General features: G+C 35.3%; 3 protein-coding genes and 1 pseudogene across 4 annotated transcripts in view; 1 reads left to right on the top strand and 3 right to left on the bottom strand.

Moving 5' to 3' along the window:
* The window catches only part of LOC145970881 (uncharacterized), a 52,436-nt gene that overhangs the window by 5,221 nt on the left and 29,414 nt on the right, over window positions 1-17,801 (top strand). The gene's annotated exons all lie outside the window — the stretch shown is intronic.
* On the bottom strand, window positions 1,029-15,902 carry LOC145970887 (uncharacterized; annotated as a pseudogene). Its single transcript, XR_014438656.1, has 6 exons — window positions 15,529-15,902; window positions 15,211-15,417; window positions 6,520-6,741; window positions 5,804-6,039; window positions 5,570-5,729; window positions 1,029-3,940 (listed from the first exon to the last, which is right to left on the bottom strand). The product of XR_014438656.1 is annotated as an uncharacterized LOC145970887 (transcript).
* LOC145970884 (uncharacterized) lies at window positions 7,020-15,190 on the bottom strand. The gene is made up of 2 exons (XM_083097942.1): window positions 14,440-15,190; window positions 7,020-9,421 (listed from the first exon to the last, which is right to left on the bottom strand). Exons 1-2 carry the CDS (start codon window positions 14,508-14,510, stop codon window positions 7,579-7,581), a joined length of 1,914 nt encoding a protein of 637 aa, XP_082954068.1. The 5' UTR covers window positions 14,511-15,190; the 3' UTR covers window positions 7,020-7,578.
* Window positions 12,574-14,450, bottom strand: LOC145970885 (uncharacterized). Its single transcript, XM_083097944.1, has one exon. The coding sequence runs from the start codon at window positions 14,403-14,405 to the stop codon at window positions 12,594-12,596; it is 1,812 nt and encodes a 603-aa protein (XP_082954070.1). The 5' UTR covers window positions 14,406-14,450; the 3' UTR covers window positions 12,574-12,593.

Raw genomic sequence — 17,801 nt, forward strand, 5'->3', positions numbered from 1 at the left:
TCGCGTTTCTTTGAAAGTAATTTTTGGTATCGATAAATCAATAGTGAGTGAATAAACAGTAAACTCGTTATCGTGTAATCTGTATTGTGTCAATCGAGTGTGAGACTAATAATCGAAAAAATTTCGATGTGTCGCGCATCTCTAGCAATCATAACCGTGCAGCAGATAACAACAATACATAGCATGAAGATTCGCTACGCTGCTACAAGGTGAGTGAGCAAGTGAGTAAGCAGGTGAGTGAGTGAGTGAGTGACCGAGAGAGTGTGAGTGAGAGACTGAATGAGAGAGTGTATGAGTGTTGCGTAAAAGAGAGAAAGAGAGCGAGAAAAAAAGTGCGTGCGTGTGTATGAATGTCTGTCCCTCCTACCCTCCCTCTCTCTCTCTTACGCACACACTCCGCCATACACACATCGCGTGTAGCAATCAGCTGATTGCAACGTCGGACGGCCGGCGATCCGGAACAACTTTTCATTATTAAAATAACGTTATTTTAAGGAACACGTATTTCTGACGTAATTCTAAGACATTTTCTTCTTTACCAAAATTTTATTTAAAGCATAATTTTATGTTATAAGATAAAATAGTTAGCGACTCATGCGGTGATAATCACCCGTCGGGCGGTCAGCTGCGCCCGCGCTCGCGGCACGCCGCGCCGCTCCTGCCTGCCTTCTGTACCCGACGCGTGATTTACTAACTATTTTTGCTCATAATTCAAAAACTACGCTTCAAATCAAATTTTGGTAAAGGAAAAATTGTCTTAGAATGGTGTCAGGAATATGTCATTTTATAGACGGATCGTTTTTCAGGATCGCCCTGTATATATATATATATATATATATATATATATATATATAAAATATATATTATATATTTATATATTTATTATATAATATATATTAATATTTTTATTTCATGTACATGTTAGTATTTATTTCATATACGTGTTAAACATATGTTATTAAAAAAAAATTTATACAATAAAAAAAAGTTCGTGCAATAAAAAAAGTTTGTATAATAAAATACCTAAGTATTGTACTTATATTAATGTTATATTTATTTCATGTACGTGTTAAACATGTTATTAAAAAAAAATTCATACAAAAAAAAATTCGTACAATAAAAAAAAATTGTATAATAAAATACCTAAGTATTGCACTTATATTAATATTTCATAATACTCTATTATAATAATGTTATAATAAATACTAATGTTATAATAATAATTATTATAGTAACAGTGTTATATATACAGGGTGTTGAAAAAGAAGGGTCACATATTTTGATAGCAGGTAGTATTGATCAAAACAAGAAGAAAAGGTCTAATTAACATGGGTCCTAAGACTAATATCTTCAAAGATACAAGCTATTTTGTTATTTGAGCTCTTTGTCATTTTCTTATTAGTCGTCTTTAGAATGTCATCTTTAGAATGTAATGAACAAAGGAATAGGGGAGAGTGGGGTACAATGGGGATATCTTTTTTCTAGGTGCCTTAAAAAATAAAAAATAAACAAAGAGAGATAAAGAAACAATTTTTATTTTAATATGAAATGTAATCATTTATCTTCCATAAAAAAACTGAAGTAAAGAAACTGAATGTATGATAACAAAATAAAAACTCTTTTTTTACAAAAAACAAAAAATTTTAATGCTGACTCAGCATTAGAGGAGGTGCTCTATGTGATTGCCATTCACTCTCACGCATCTTTCAGCCCTACGTCTTAGAGAATCACGCACTCTTTCAAATCACGCACTCTAACTTCATCCCCTACTCCTTTGTTCATTACATTCTAAAGATGACACGACTAATAAGAAAATGACAAAGAGCTCAAATAACAAAATAGCTTGTATCTTTGAAGATATTAGTCTTAGGACCCATGTTAATTAGACCTTTTCTTCTTGTTTTGATCAATACTACCTGCTATCAAAATATGTGACTCTTTTTTTTCAACACCCTGTATATAATACTGTTATAACAAAATTCTATATTGCACTTAATATATAGCGCTTACCCATTATACAAAGAAATATATCAGATAGTTTTCGGAAACATTACTTTGTAACATGAAATGTTTCGGAGATGCATGCAGAAACGTTTTAGAAACATTGCATAAACAGTTAATGTCCGCATTCAGACACCTTGATATAAAATGTTTACGACACTATCCTAAAAAATGTTACAAAAACATTTTTCAAGATAGTGTCGTAAACATACTTGAGAAATGATATTTAAATGTTGCTATGTTATATTTCTGTAATAATTTATATATAGCGGTATCATGCCCGGGAAAAAAAAGTCCATATAAAATTGACCATATATGGATTTTGTCAATATCTAATTATGTTTTGCCAAATATAGTCATATATGATACCATATATGAATAAATATTATCAGATCTGAAAATTAAGTACCACTAAGAGTACACCGAAAAAATTGTATTCTTAACTTAAGAATATGCCACTTATCTTTAGAATATATACCATTAAAATAGGCGCCAAGAGGATCCTCTTAAGTTAAGAGGAAAATCTTCTAAAGAGATATTCTTAATATACAGAGAAAAATATTTCTTTGGATTTAATAAATTTTGTTGAAGTCAAATAAATTTAATTATTGGTCTAAAAGTTTTTTTCCGCCTAACTTCAAATAATCTGTTTAATATTCTGAATCCCAACAAGGAATCCAGATTATTAAATAAATTATTTTAAATTCAGTTTGAAATTAAACTGATAAACAGTGATGTCAGAAAGAGGATGCGGCTCACGTGACACAGAGAACCTGTGTGTGAGCCGCGTCCTCTCTTTCGCACCACTGCTAAGGGAAAAAAATATACTTTAGATCTTACGTTAATACAAGTCCTTTATATACATTTCATGATAAATATTGAATACGAGAAAAATCAAGAGTGGTGTCGCCGCGTAGCGGCAAATGAAGAAACATGTCGCGCACACGAAAATCGAGTTGCGGCGTAGAAGTCGCAAATTAATAATATATTCTTATTCATTAAGAATATATTCTTATATATTAAGAATATTTATTAAGAGGACTTATAAAGAGGACTTTTAATTAATTAAATATATAATGCAAGATATAATTTTTAGGAAAAATTATATTTGTCTACAAAAAAAGGTAAAATCATATATAATATTAAATGATTATATATAATATCATATATGATTTATATCAAAGCATACATGAAACTAACCTTTGCTTTGGTTTTGTAGATGCTTAGATATGATATCAATATCTGACTATGTCTGATTGTACAAAATGACGTGAGTTATCTAATATCATTTCTTATGATCAGAAATGGTCAGAGATGGACATCATATCTAAGCATATACAAAAACGTATGCTCTGATAAAATCATGTGTGATATTATATTTAATTATATAAGACTGTATATAATTTTACTTTTTTTTATATAAATAGACATGGACTTTTTTTTCCCGGGATAAGCAATAATAAAATGTTTCAATTGTAGCACTCATGAGATATATCATTTGTAAAGATACATGAAACATAATTTTGGAATATTTCCGAAACGTATCAATTGAAATATCTTATTTGAAATATTTCTGAAATAAGCAAAAATAAAATGTTTCAATTGTAACACTTATGAATTACATCATTTGTAAATATACATGAAATATAATTTTGGAATATTTCAGATACATATCAACTGCGATATTTCATTTGAAATATTTCTGACTATGAAACATTTTAGTTGTGACACTTATGAATTATACTATAAACATAGACATGAAACGTCTCATTTGAAATCTATATGAAGCATTTTGAAACATTGCATATATATTTCATGTTTAGTGGGTATTGTTTTCTTGCCTGTTTAGCATTTCTAAATTTTGCTTTTACAAGCCATGCCTTCATAACTGTTTCAATATCGCTTAATGTTATTGTATTGTGTGTTTTTTGCACTGCTTCTGTAAATTAAATTTTATGATATTATAGTATTACATATATGTATACAGGGTGATCCAGAACAAACGTTTGTCTTTAAAAAAATAAATTGTCGAGTCTATTCTAAGACGATTTTCCCTTTACCAAAATTGTCTACGAGGCTTAGTTTTTAAATTATTAAATAAAATAGTTTGCGAATTACGGAACGAGTACAAGAGGTAGACAGGGACGGCGCAACTCACCGTCCGATACAGGCGATCATGTGGGGCGCTCGACGCGATCAGCTGATTGTTGCACACGATGAGTGTAACAATCAGTGTGTGTGTGTGTGTATGTGTGTGGTGTATTTATGCACGCGTATCCACACATGCACCGTACTCTCTCTCTTTCTCTCTCTCTCTCTCTCCCTCTTTCTCTCTCACTCTCTCACTCTCTCATTCACTCACTCACTCGCTTATTCTTACCTTAATTATGAGATTCTTCATACTGCTGATAAATAGCAGTGCCCAGTGTTGTACGATAATAATCGTCGTCGACGAGACGTTGTTTCTTTAACACGCAGTCTGACACATCGTCAAATAAGCGAAGTTTTTTCTTTCATCACTTTCGACACTTTTACAAATTTACTCGCCCACTTAATCACTTACGATTGATAAAAGGAGAAATTTACCAACGGTTACGGTACGAATTTAATAAACGGTTAACGCATTTAATTATTAATTACACACTCGATTAAAGAAACGCGTTAACAGAACGCGATACTTGATGCAAAGCGCGCGACGCGACGACCGACGACAAGCAGGTCAGATTAGTACTAGCGCCTCTAGCGCTGCCAAACATAAACGTGTAGCATTACGCGCTAGTATTAACCTGACCTGCTTGTCGTCGGTCGTCGCGTCGCGCGCTTTGCATCGAGTATCGCGTTCTGTTAACGCGTTTCTTTAATCGAGTGTGTAATTAATAATTAAATGCGTTAACCGTTTATTAAATTCGTACCGTAACCGTTGGTAAATTCCTCCTTTTATCAATCGTGAGTGATTAAGTGCGCGAGTAAATTTGTAAAAGTGTCGAAAGTGATGAAAGAAAAAACTTCGCTTATTTGACGATGTGTCAGACTACGTGTTGAAAAAACGACGTCTCGTCGACGACGATTAATTATCGTGCAACACACTGGGCACTGCTATTTATCAGCAGTATGAAGAATCTCATTATTAAGGTAAGAATAAGTGAGTGAGTGAGTGAGTGAGTGAGTGAGTGAGTGAGTGAGTGAGAGAGTGAGAGAGAGAGAGAGAGAGAAAGAGAGAGAGTACGGTGCATGTGTGGATACGCGTGCATAAATACACCACACACACACACACTGATCGTTACACTCATCGTGTGCAACAATCAGCTGATCGCGTCGAGCGCCCCACATGATCGCCTGTATCGGACGGTGAGTTGCGCCGTCCCTGTCTACCTCTTGTACTCGTTCCGTAATTCGCAAACTATTTTATTTAATAATTTAAAAACTAAGCCTCGTAGACAATTTTGGTAAAGGGAAAATCGTCTTAGAATAGACTCGACAATTTATTTTTTTAAAGACAAACGTTTGTTCTGGATCACCCTGTATATGCATGTGTATATTAAAATAATATGTATAAATTAATACTCACTTATTATAGCAGCAGAAATACGTAGTAAGTAAAATTTATTTTTTCCTTTAAATCCTATCCAACTATATTGTTCTGCCACTTCATTAGAAAATAATTGAATCATTATTCTTGTAATAGTATGTTTATACGTAGCTCCACCAATTTTTGATAATTCAATCACCTATTAATGTAAAATAATATATTTATAAAAATATTTGTAAAAATGTTATCTTTTTTTATATAAATTCTATTTACAAGCATATTAGTATTATTTTCGTCCATCAAATACTCTTCTATAGCATTTAATTCGCTAATGTTTTTCAAAGAAAAATCAAATTTTAAAAAAATACTATTTTCATCATCTCTTATTAATATTCTATCCTCTTTCGTTCCAATCTTTCTTAAAGTTATTTGCAGATCTTCACATATTTGCGATTGTTTTAAATTAATAATATTTAATTGACGTAAGACTTGTCGTTTGAATGCAATATCTAAAAGAATATTAAAAAATTTAAAGTACATATTATAGAAAATGTTGAATTAATAATAGCATTTCAGTTAATGTATTTTGTGTGTGTGTGTGTATGTGTGTGTGTGTGTGTAAGTACAACAAAAGTTACTACAAATACTTTATCATTATCAGGTTCATCAATATAACGAATGTTTTCCTTAATTGTATCATCCTTAGAATACTGAGTTATATTTTTTTGCATGTTACTTGTAATGTTTATAGATTTTATTGCATTTTTTTTATTGCTATCGCGAATAATTTTTTTTGCATTTGTTCCAAGTGGTTTTGCAGATATGCACATATTCGCATCTATTTTTAAAATAATATTTAAAAATTTTTATTCTTAAAGATTATATATATTTATTTTTAAAATTATATTTACTTATTTTTAAAGATTATATATATATTAATTTATTTATTTATAAAATGTTTTTTTAAATTCAGAATTGAAAAAGTATACCTGTACGATCAGATATAACAGGAAAGTGTGTAGAACATCCATCTTCATTGTTCAATGAAATTTCAGTAAATGATACATTTCGTGCTTCACTTGTACTGATAAAAGATTTTTTTTGTGTCTTATTTATTTGTTCCTCGCGATTACTATCAAAATCCTTTTCTTGTACTTTATTTATAATTTTACATGAAGGTCCTGGATACATGCGTTTATTGACGTCCTTTTCTAAAACAAAATTATTTTTTTATTTTATTTTTTAAAAATATTTGAGTGTCTCATAATTCACGCATTACACCTTTCATGAGCAGATAGAAAGGACTAAATTTAATCAAAAAGTTATGTAACATTTTGTAATGTTTGTAATAATTAATGTATGCATTCATTCGCAGATCTGTACGTAAATTAATCTTGTTAATTATTGCAAAAATTGCAAATATTTTTCTAGTCAATTTAATCCATGTTTTTTACTGCATAAATGGTGTGTTAGGTTTCCTTTATCAAACACTCTGTGTGTATGCGTGTGTACATTGCATTGTTGTGCCCGCGCCGTGGGGGACGGGACTTCAGGGTTATTCGCCCAAAGGATTAGGACCCAGGCAACAAATGTGGACACTCCGTACTTGATAGTAAAGGAATATATTTCGGTCGTTCTTCTTACACTGGCCTTACACTACTCTTGTGTTTGTCTTATACGCTAGGGTTAAACGTAACGAGCCTACTTTAATCAACGCGGCGGCTTATATTGTGGATGACTTCAGATTTCTTTCTGCCACCCCGTCGGTTTATATATCGTTGGGTACAGGAAGGATGAGGTGTCCCTGGGCCGGAGCGCGGTTCGTGCTCCGTTTTGTTATGCTTATTCAGCTTTGGCCGTGACTTGCTTTTCTTTTCGTCACGTTTTATTTTTATTTCTTAATATCTTAATATCTTATTTCCTAATCTCTTTCTTTTAATTTAATTAAATTATTATTTCGTCGGGTTACGACATCCTTCCCTCCTTGGGGAAAGAAAATTTACTGGCGGTAAATTTTCTTTACCTGTTTTCAATTATATCTATTTTGTTTAGTATAATATTGCTGTGTTGTTTGTCGGTGAGTCTGGTTGGTAGGGTCTGTCGTAGATATGTTCTCTTGATATTCGCGGTATGCTTGTTGGGTTTAATATTGCGTTGACTGGTGCTTTCTTTTTCGCTTGGTTCTTTTTTATCGCATAAGTTATCGCTACAAGGCTGACTATTATTACCGTCCCTGTGATACTTGAGATCGCCGGGTATAGTATGTGTTCTCGAATCTGTATGTTGTCTTCGTTTATTTGTTCGTCTATGTCGGTCAGTGTTTTGCTGAGTTCCATTAATTCTGATGGGTTTTTTATTATTTTTCGTAACTTAATTGTCTCGATTCTATTTAATAGTCTGTCTGTTTGTTTTTTGGGCGTTAGTGTTAAATTATAATCTGGTATGTGTGTTTTGATGTACGTTACTAGTGTAGATTTTTTCGTTCTTATTATTACGTCGGGTGTTACGATTTTACATTTCCCTCTAATCGTTAACTGTCCCGTTCTATCGATCTCGACTTTCCGTGTCGTCTCGTTCTCGCACGTTATCTCTACCAGCTGTTTCGCTCGCGTGGAATATATCCATGTGTTCGCGTTACTTAACGTTGTCCATATCGTTGTGTTCGTGTGTACGTATTTTATGTTACAGTTGTCTGTGTGTTTTTCTAGTTGTACATATGTCTGTATTTCACACAACGCTTGGTCATCTACATGATGTATCGGATAGTTTTGTTCGCATACATATTCGTTGTTATTTCGCATACATTTTTCTAATTCGTTTTCCGTGGTTGTAAAATATGTTCGGCTGTCCATGTCTACCGCTATTATGGGTTGGTTTACCTCTATGCATATAAAGGTGTTGTTTTGTTTGTGGGTGGGTAGGGGTGTTGCCTTTATTATATCATATGTGGGGTACATAATTAGTGGGAGTTTTATTACCGTAATTATGCCTTCGTTATCGTAGTATGCGCTAATCGCTATAAATTTTTCGATTGTTCCCCAATTTTCCTGTGTTATTTGAAAGGGGAAGTGCGTTCCTTGTGGTACTTGTGTCGCGATTTCCTTAAGGTTATCAACAATTGTTTCGATCGGTATTAATCTTATGTTTATTATTCCACTTTTTGTGCTGGTTAGGTGGTCAATAATGTCTGTAGTATCGATTATTAGATCTCTAATGATTGCATTTAATACGATGAAGTGTTCGTCCATCTCTTCTCTATCTCCAAAACTTACTGTCGTTCGTAGCCAACTTTGTCGCATTTTTTCTGTTATATTTAGAAATCTTTCTTCGTTTTCTTGTATAATTTTTTCTGATTCGTCCACATGTGCGATAGTTGCGTTTAATACTCTTACTTGATTTTTTAATGCGTGCTGCAGCGTTTGTTGTTTTCCCTTTATTAATTTTAATTGTTCAGTGATGATCTTTTCATCGTCGGCGTCCATTGTGCCGAATAGCGTTTTTGCTATTGTTCCGAGACCGTTTATTAGTCCTCTTCGTGTTTTCTTCGTTAATTGGTAAGTTTTCCTTAATCGTGTCAATAAGGTTTCTGCTTTTTTATATTCCTTCTCTGTTACTTGTAGTAATATGCTGCATGTTTCTTTCATTTTTTGTTCTAATGGCTTGTCGTAGCATAATGCTCTTGTTTGTGCCATATATCCTGTTACTTGTTCTTGTCGGTGGTCCATTGTTGTGATGTCTGTTCTGATCACCATTTTCCATGTGGACTCGACTTGATTAATTTTTCCTATTTTTTCAAAATATATGCCTGGTTCGTGCCGGAATTTTTTTATTTGCCAGGTCTTATAGGTGTCAGGTTCTTCTGTCCTGCCTCCGCTCAGGGCAGTGAGACTCCTGCAATACATGGGTATCATATTACGTCGTTGCGTTTTCCTAAAGAGTTTTATGCTCTCGCTGTCTTTTATCTAATTCTTAGGTTTGTTAACGTTTTCCTTTTTGTGTGTTTAATGTTCGATAAAGGCTTTTAATCGGTTCACGTGTACGCGTGTTGTTCTTCTTCCCATTTTTATCGTGTAGTTCACGTCGGAATTTTTCCCGGTGATTACGTAAGGCCCTATCCATAGAGAATCTAGTTTTTTCGATCGTCCTCGGCGAACTGTTTCGTCGTGTAATAGGACTTTTTCTCCTACTTCGAATTTCGTTTCACGTGTCTTCCTGTCGTAGTTTCCTTTAGCCTTCATCTTTTCGTTGCGTATATGCTCTTTCGCAACTTGTTGCGTCGCGCGCAATTTTTCTTTGAGTTCGTTCGCGTAGTCTTCGTACGTATATGTGGGTCTTGGAGGTTGTGATAGCGTTGTCGGTAGAATCGCAGTATGCCCGTAAATCAGTTCGAATGGGGTGAATCCTGTTGCTGTGTGTGGGGTTGTATTATATGTAAACATTGCGTATGGAATCCACTCGTCCCAGTCGGTCTGATCTGCATTTATATAATGTCGTAGGTATTCAGCTAGTGTCCGGTGTGATCGTTCCAGTGCTCCGTTGCTTTCCGGATGATACGCTGTCGTCTGTATTTTCTCGATTTTCAATAGTTTGCAAGTATTCTTGAATATCTCGCTTAGGAAATTTGTTCCTTGGTTGGTTAGAATTTTTTCTGGTATACCGTGCTCGAATATGATTTTAGTTGTGAATTCCCTCGCGATTGTCGCGGCTTCTTGGTTCGCTATCGGTATCGCCTTGCTAAATTTCGTCAGATTGTCTTGGAAGGTTAATATATATTTGTTTCCCTTATTTGTAATTGTTAATGGTCCTACTATATCTAATGCGCATTTCTCAAATGGTTTGTCGGCGGTATCTGTTAATATTAATGGCGCTTTGTTTTTTCTTGACAGTTTATTTTTCTGACAGAGTTCGCATTTCGTTATATAGTTTTCGACGTCCTTCGTCAGCCCTTTCCAATTGTGGGTCCTTCGAATCCGGTTTATCGTGCGTTCAATTCCCTGATGTCCTCCTAAGGGTGCGTCGTGATATTCATATAGTATTCTTTGCTTTTCGTCCTCTATATATTCTTTCTTTGTCGTAACGTCGTCTGTCTCTTTCTCTTCGACCGCGTTGATGTCCGCCACATGCCGACTTAACGCGTCAGCATTTCTGTTTGCTGTCCCGGGCTTGTGTATTATTACATAATCGTATTCTTCTAGTTTAAGCCTCCATCTGATTAATCGGGATCCGGGGTCGGTGACATTGAATAGCCATACAAGCGATTTGTGATCCGTGACAATGGTGAACTTTGTTCCATATAAATACGGTCGGAAATGCTTAACGGCCCATACTATAGCGAGTAATTCTTTCTCGGTTGTGTTATAGTTTAATTCGGCCTTTGACAGTACACGGCTTGCATATGCTATTGGCCGGTCTTGCCCTATCTGGCCTTGTGATAATATGGCTCCGATTGCATAGTCGGAGGCATCCGTTGTTACTATAAATTCTTCCGTAAACTCTGGATACTTTAATACCGGCGCTGTCGTCAGCTTTTCTTTTAATGTCTCGAAAGCGTTTTGTTGTTCCTGCGTCCACTCGAAATTTTTTCCTTTCTTCGTTAGTTTCGTGAGCGGTTTCGCTATCTTGGAAAATCCTTCGATAAATTTTCGATAATATCCGGCTAGTCCTATAAATGCTTGTATGTCCTTAACCTTCTTTGGTATAGGAAAATGTTTTACAGCTTCTAATTTAGCTGGATCCGGTGATATTCCGTTTTCCGTTATTTTATGTCCAAGGTACGTAACTTCTTTCCTCAGAAATTCGCATTTGTCAGGTTGCAATTTTAGTCGATTTTCCCGCAATCTTCTCAATACTTCTCTCAATCTTTTGTTATGTTCCGCTAGGCTGACTCCAAAAATTACGATATCATCTAAATATACTAGACATTTTATTCCTTGTAGTCCGCTTAGCACCGCGTTCATTAAACGTTGGAATGTGGCGGGCGCGTTTTTTAATCCAAACGGCATTCTATTAAATTCGTAATGCCCGTATGGCGTGGAAAACGCTGTCTTGCATTTGTCGCTCTCTTCCATTTCAATTTGATGGTACCCTGATGCCAAATCGAGGGTTGTGAAGTATTTTGCATTTCCTAGTTGGTCTAGTATGTCGGTGATATTCGGTAGAGGGAATGAATCGCCTACCGTTAGGTCGTTCAATTTTCGAAAGTCTACTACCACTCTCAATTTTTGTTTTCCAGACGCATCTGGTTTTTTCGGGACAACCAATAAGGGTGCGTTCCATTGGCTTACGCTTTTTCGAATTATTCCATTTCTTAGCATCTCTTGCACTTGTTTATTCACTTCGGTTTTTTGTTTCTCTGGTAGCCGGTACGGTCGTATGTTGACCGCTGCGCTATCCGCTTGCGTTGCAATTCGATGTGTCACTGTGTCTGTACATGTGAGCGACTCTCCCTCTGTGTGGAATACGTCGCTATATTCTCCGCAGATTTCCTTTACTGACCTTTCCTCTTCTTTGTTTAGATGTCCAGTGCGGAGATCCTGCAATATTTTCTCAGTGCGCCGGGGGATTTTCCCCTCCGCTTTTGTGCAAGTTTTATTTACTTCTGCTGTTTCTTCGGTTTTAATTTCCTCTAGTGATATTTGAGGCATTAGTATTTCGACCTCGTTTTCATTCGTGTTTATTACGCTCGCGGGGCATAAAAAATTTTCGGGCTCTACTAGGCAGTTTCCTATAAATACTCCTGGTATTATTTCTTCTGCTCTGGTTATCCCCATCATGTTGATTGTAGTTGCTACTTGCATTATCGTCTCGCTCCGTGGTTGTAACGTGATCTTCCGATAAGGATACAGTCTTAGTATATTCCGTCCGATTCTTAGCTGTTTTGTGGCGTAATTACATATCGCCTTTTGTTCTTTAAGGAAGTCTATTCCCAATATTCCTTCATATTCCGAAGGGAAATCGTCTTTCACGACATACAGTCTGTGTTTTATTTTCCCATCTCGTAGGTTTATGGTGGCGTTTATCCGCCCAATTGGGTGGATCTTGTGTCCGGTCACACCTGTGAGGACTATTTTCCTACTTTAATAAGTGAAATGGCCGCTCCTGTATCGCATAATAGGTTTGTTTTTCCTCCTTTTGCCTCCTGCATGGGTAATGCAACTAAATCCAGGCCTGTGTGTGTGTGAGGTGTTCGTCTTATGTTCGATACATGATACTCGCTGGCGGGCCTCTGTTTTTCCTCTACCTTGTTTTCTTCGTCACTCTCTTGAGCGTAGTAGGTCTTCTTTTCCTTTCTGTCGCGATTATATCGATGTTTGTTGTCTCGTGCCGTTTGATTCGGCTTTTGGCGGTTAGGTCGATCTCTGTTAGGTCGTCCGTGTAGCAGCCAACATTCTTCGCGATTGTGACCAGTTTTCTTGCAATGGTTGCAGTATCTGTCAACGGTATTTACGCGCGAGTGTCGCTCTGGTTTCGGTAATGAAAACCGTGTAGCGTAACGGCTCGTACGGCATTCTCGCCCATGATGCCCTACTTTTCCGCATTTTTGGCATTGTATGACATTTCTAGTGTCACGGTAATATGTCGGCGTCGCAGCGCTCTTTGGTCGTGTGCTGACTATCGCCGGTCCCTTGATCTTCTCTTCTGCGCTCGCAGCCGATATTGCTTCTTGCAGTGTCGTATAACCTCGGGATCGCACTACTGTTTTTATATCATCGTTTAATCCGATCTGGAAATTCTCTAAGGCTTGTTGTTGGATAATATTGAGTATTACGCGTTTTTGATCGGTCGTATACTGTTGTCCGTCTAGCATTGATTCGTATAGTTCCATCGCTAACTTGTCTGTTCGAAGTCCGTATGTTCTCGCGTTTTCGCCGGTTTTCTGTTTTAACGTATTGAAATCTATTTGTAGATGTGTCGTATTCCTTTTACTGGCGTAACAGGCTTCTAATTCTTGTTTCAATTGTGCAAAATTTTGAATCTTTCGCGTTTGAAAATCTAGCATCGCTCTGCCTTTTAGTTTCGTGCATAATACTGCGCCTAATAATGTGACTTCATCTAACGGGTTAATATTTTCAACCGCGTACGTGGTTGCACTCACGAATTCCTGTAGTTTGTTTGCTGATCCGTCGAATTCTGGTATTAAACCGCGTGCTTCTTTCAACGATAGATGTCCGCGTCCCCGATGATGTCGTACATCGTCGAACGAAAGATCGTATGTTGGTTCGCGTCTATCTTCTAATGGCGTGAGGCGCCCAGTACTCTGTCTTCCTTGCCTCTCTCTGACATCATTTATTTCGACGTGCAGGTTTCTAATCTCCTGCATCATTGCTTGCATCATATCTCTGAATTCGTCGGGTGGATTATTTATTTCTTGTTGCGATCGAGCATTCGTGGTATTGTTATCCAATTCTTCTCGTAACCGATTGATTTCTCTATTTACTTCTACGGAAGTGATGTCTCGCGATGTACCCTGTGGTGCGTGTGTCATGTCTCCACGTTCGCGATATATTATTTCGGGGTTGAAAATACTCGAATCGTATGATGTTAATGAAAATTCGCGCCTATGTGTTATTCTACTGGGCGAGCTAACCGCTGACTCCGCGTCGTCGGTGTTCGCGATTAAACTCGGATCTATTTCGCCGAATGAATATTCGCGTTCAATTATTACGTTCGCTCCGTATTCGTTTTCGGACGAGCTGTCGCTTGAGTAGTATGCTTCTAAATTTTTACGCACATTACTACTGATATCTTGAAGCGCGGTCTCTGCTATTCTTTGCGAGCTTAATAGACTACGTGTTATCGCTCTTTCCGCAGAATCGCTATGTAGCCAGGATGCGTTCGTTCTATTGTTTGATCGTTTGTTTTGTCCTTCCGACATTCACGCGTTATAATAATTGCTTCGTTCGACTTACATTAGTGCGATGAGCAGCATTCTCCTTTGGTCGCAGTTCTCGCGTTGTCCTCCGTGGTTGAGGTAGGTCATCTCCTCCTTGGGTTGCAGTCCGGTCGTTACCTCGTTAAATCGGGTGTCCGGGAAGTTCCTAGTTGACTTCTCTGCTTTTCGTTGTAGTAGCGGGTGTGTGCAGTCACGACGTTTTTTATTTCCTTTGTCTCACTTGATGCAGGCGAATCCCACCGCTGCCACCAATTTATGTTGTGCCCGCGCCGTGGGGGACGGGACTTCAGGGTTATTCGCCCAAAGGATTAGGACCCAGGCAACAAATGTGGACACTCCGTACTTGATAGTAAAGGAATATATTTCGGTCGTTCTTCTTACACTGGCCTTACACTACTCTTGTGTTTGTCTTATACGCTAGGGTTAAACGTAACGAGCCTACTTTAATCAACGCGGCGGCTTATATTGTGGATGACTTCAGATTTCTTTCTGCCACCCCGTCGTGGTGATCGGTTTATATATCGTTGGGTACAGGAAGGATGAGGTGTCCCTGGGCCGGAGCGCGGTTCGTGCTCCGTTTTGTTATGCTTATTCAGCTTTGGCCGTGACTTGCTTTTCTTTTCGTCACGTTTTATTTTTATTTCTTAATATCTTAATATCTTATTTCCTAATCTCTTTCTTTTAATTTAATTAAATTATTATTTCGTCGGGTTACGACAGCATGCACACAGGATGTCTAATGAGATGTGTGTGTAAAATATTTTTTACATGGATTTTGAAAACTTACTTGTGTTATCAAAATCAGGTAGAGTAGGAAAATCTGCTGAATTTGAGATTTCATCATCCGATGAACTTTCATTAGTTAACGAACTTTGTGATTCGTCTGTATCATAAAGATATTTTTTCTTTCTCCGAATTCTTTTTCCTTCAGGATCTGATGTCTTTGATGTGTCTTCTGCTGTACACGTCTTTGCTCTTGCTTTTACTAAATCAGCTATAACGAAAGAATGCAATATATAATATGTAATAATTACTTACAAAACAAAAATAAATATGACAAAAACTAAATGTTTTATAACAAATTAATTCTTTAAATATAACTTACTGTAGATACGTCCATTCCCCACTTTTCGAATTTTAAATAATGGCCATACACCTAATACTGGTTTTTCACATACTGCGACAGAATGAATTAATTTTTTGTCAGTGTATGGTGGCCAATAACACCAATATCATCATTCACCCATGCGACCGGTACAGCTTCGACTAAATTTTCTTTTATAAAATGTACTACTATCCACTCCATTGGGCAACTATATATCTTATATTCTTATTGTTAGTCTGAAGTCGAAATAATTACAAAACTCTTTTCATTCTCATTTGGTTAACAAAGGTAAACATGCAACACACTTAATAATACTAAATATACTATAACTATATATAATATTTAATATAGGTTTCTTCTCAATATCGTATTTATATAAGATATATACATATATATATATATATATATATATATATATATATATATATATATACATTTATACATTTATATTATTAACACAATGTATGAAGGAGAGGAAACACAACATAAGTATTATTATATGGGAAAATTATCATGTTTTTTGTTGGAAATATCTTCCACTAGTGACATAGATAATTCTCCGAGTTCATGTACTGAAAATATATCAAAATTTGAAAATTGAAATGGTTCAGAAATAAAACTTGTTATATTAATAAATTTTTTTCCAATTAAGTAGTACTTATTATCTTTTATAGCAAAATTTTCTATCAACATAATACTCTTATCTTTTAAATAACAGCAATTATCTCCTAAACGTGTACTAAACGACATATTATTTACAATCAATTTTTTAAATTGAGCAGAAAAATGTGTCATAGGTAAAGGACCTTCATGATGTTCTTGTACCATTTGCAATTTTATTTTTTTTGACGGTTTAGTTATCATATTTTATGACTCATGAATACGCTTTACAAGTTGTGCTAATGGATAATGAGATTTTCTAACTAATCGTTTTAGATATTGCATATAATTTTCAAAAGGAAATGCACTGTAAAGATCTAAAGGTCCAAAAACTCTGCAATCATCAACAACATGAATTAATCCATGCACATTGTGTGAAATGTATTCTGCTCCATAAATGACTTTAAATTGTTTCACAAAAAATATTAATAATGAGCATGCGTATTCTAAATACTTTTTATATGAATTAGCATTAATTAAAATTCTAACAGCAATATGTAAAGATATAAAATGTAAGTATTTGTCAGATGAAAGGATATTTTTTAAAACAACTGGACCACAATACAATAAAAAAAATCTAAATTCAGTTGCTTTCCAGCGTGCAACTTCATTTAAAGACCGGGTTTTTCTTACAAAATCAGGAGGAATACAAGATTTTATTTCAATGAGATAACTTGAAATAGATTGTATGTTGATTTTTGATAATCTGTGAAATAGGTCCAAAAAGCCATATATTTATTAGTTTTTTCACTACGCCAAGGCATACTAAATGCATGTATTCAAGAGGAAAACTTTTTACCATGTTAATCGAAGGTATTGTTTCTAAAATTGATGTTCCTGTATGATGTTCAGGTTGAACTCTATTACGGAAATTTTCATCCGTTCTTTCAACATAATTTATTTCAGGATAACATACTCTGGCTTTTATATATTTTCCTCTTTGCATACATTTAGTACATGCAAAAAATCCAGTGTGACCTTTGCAAGAAGTAATGAGTGATTTTGCTGGAGCATCACATATAAATGCTTTAATTGCAAATGGTATAGCATGATTATTATAAATAAAACCATCTTCCGATAACTTTATAGCTTCATCTGTAAAATCTTGTAAAAACAAATTAACATTATTAGGTTTTTCATAACCATGATAGATACCTATTACAGATACATATTGCGGATATTCAGATATTGAGCATAATATTGGATATATCTGACTACTGGAACTTTTGCTTAAAGGCAAACCATCAATATTAATAAATAAATTAATTTTTTCTGGCTGTTTCTCTAACAAATTAATTAAATTTTGAACTGCAAATTGAATTCCCATGTGTACATAAGTGCCTGAACCTACAGATTTGTAGGGTACATGTCGAGGAATACAAAGTAAAGTTCTGGGATCTTGAGGCAAAGAAATATTTGTTTCTAATTTTAATAAACTTAATAAACTTCGTAAGGCGTTATGTGAAATATTATATGATATTGCCCATGATCGTAATTCATTAATAAAATTATTACTTTAATTATATAAATTTTGATTTTCTATATTTTGTTGTGATATTGGAGTATCACTTTCAATAACATTATCAGAGTTATCAGAAGATTGGCTATATAAG

Source organism: Camponotus vicinus, unplaced genomic scaffold (genome assembly GCF_025532165.1).
Source record: "Camponotus vicinus isolate PSW18456_S1 unplaced genomic scaffold, iyCamVici1.0 SCAF_4, whole genome shotgun sequence".
Lineage (NCBI taxonomy): Eukaryota > Metazoa > Arthropoda > Insecta > Hymenoptera > Formicidae > Camponotus > Camponotus vicinus.

Bases quoted from the DNA above. Each gene is read 5' to 3' on its own strand.
- LOC145970885 (XM_083097944.1), bottom strand. From the start codon at position 14,405: ATGTCGGAAGGACAAAACAAACGATCAAACAATAGAACGAACGCATCC.
- LOC145970884 (XM_083097942.1), bottom strand. From the start codon at position 14,510: ATGACCTACCTCAACCACGGAGGACAACGCGAGAACTGCGACCAAAGG. The intron at 9,422-14,439 runs GTAAGTCGAACG...CATGTATTGCAG, and splicing joins ATGCTGCTCATCGCACTAAT to GAGTCTCACTGCCCTGAGCG.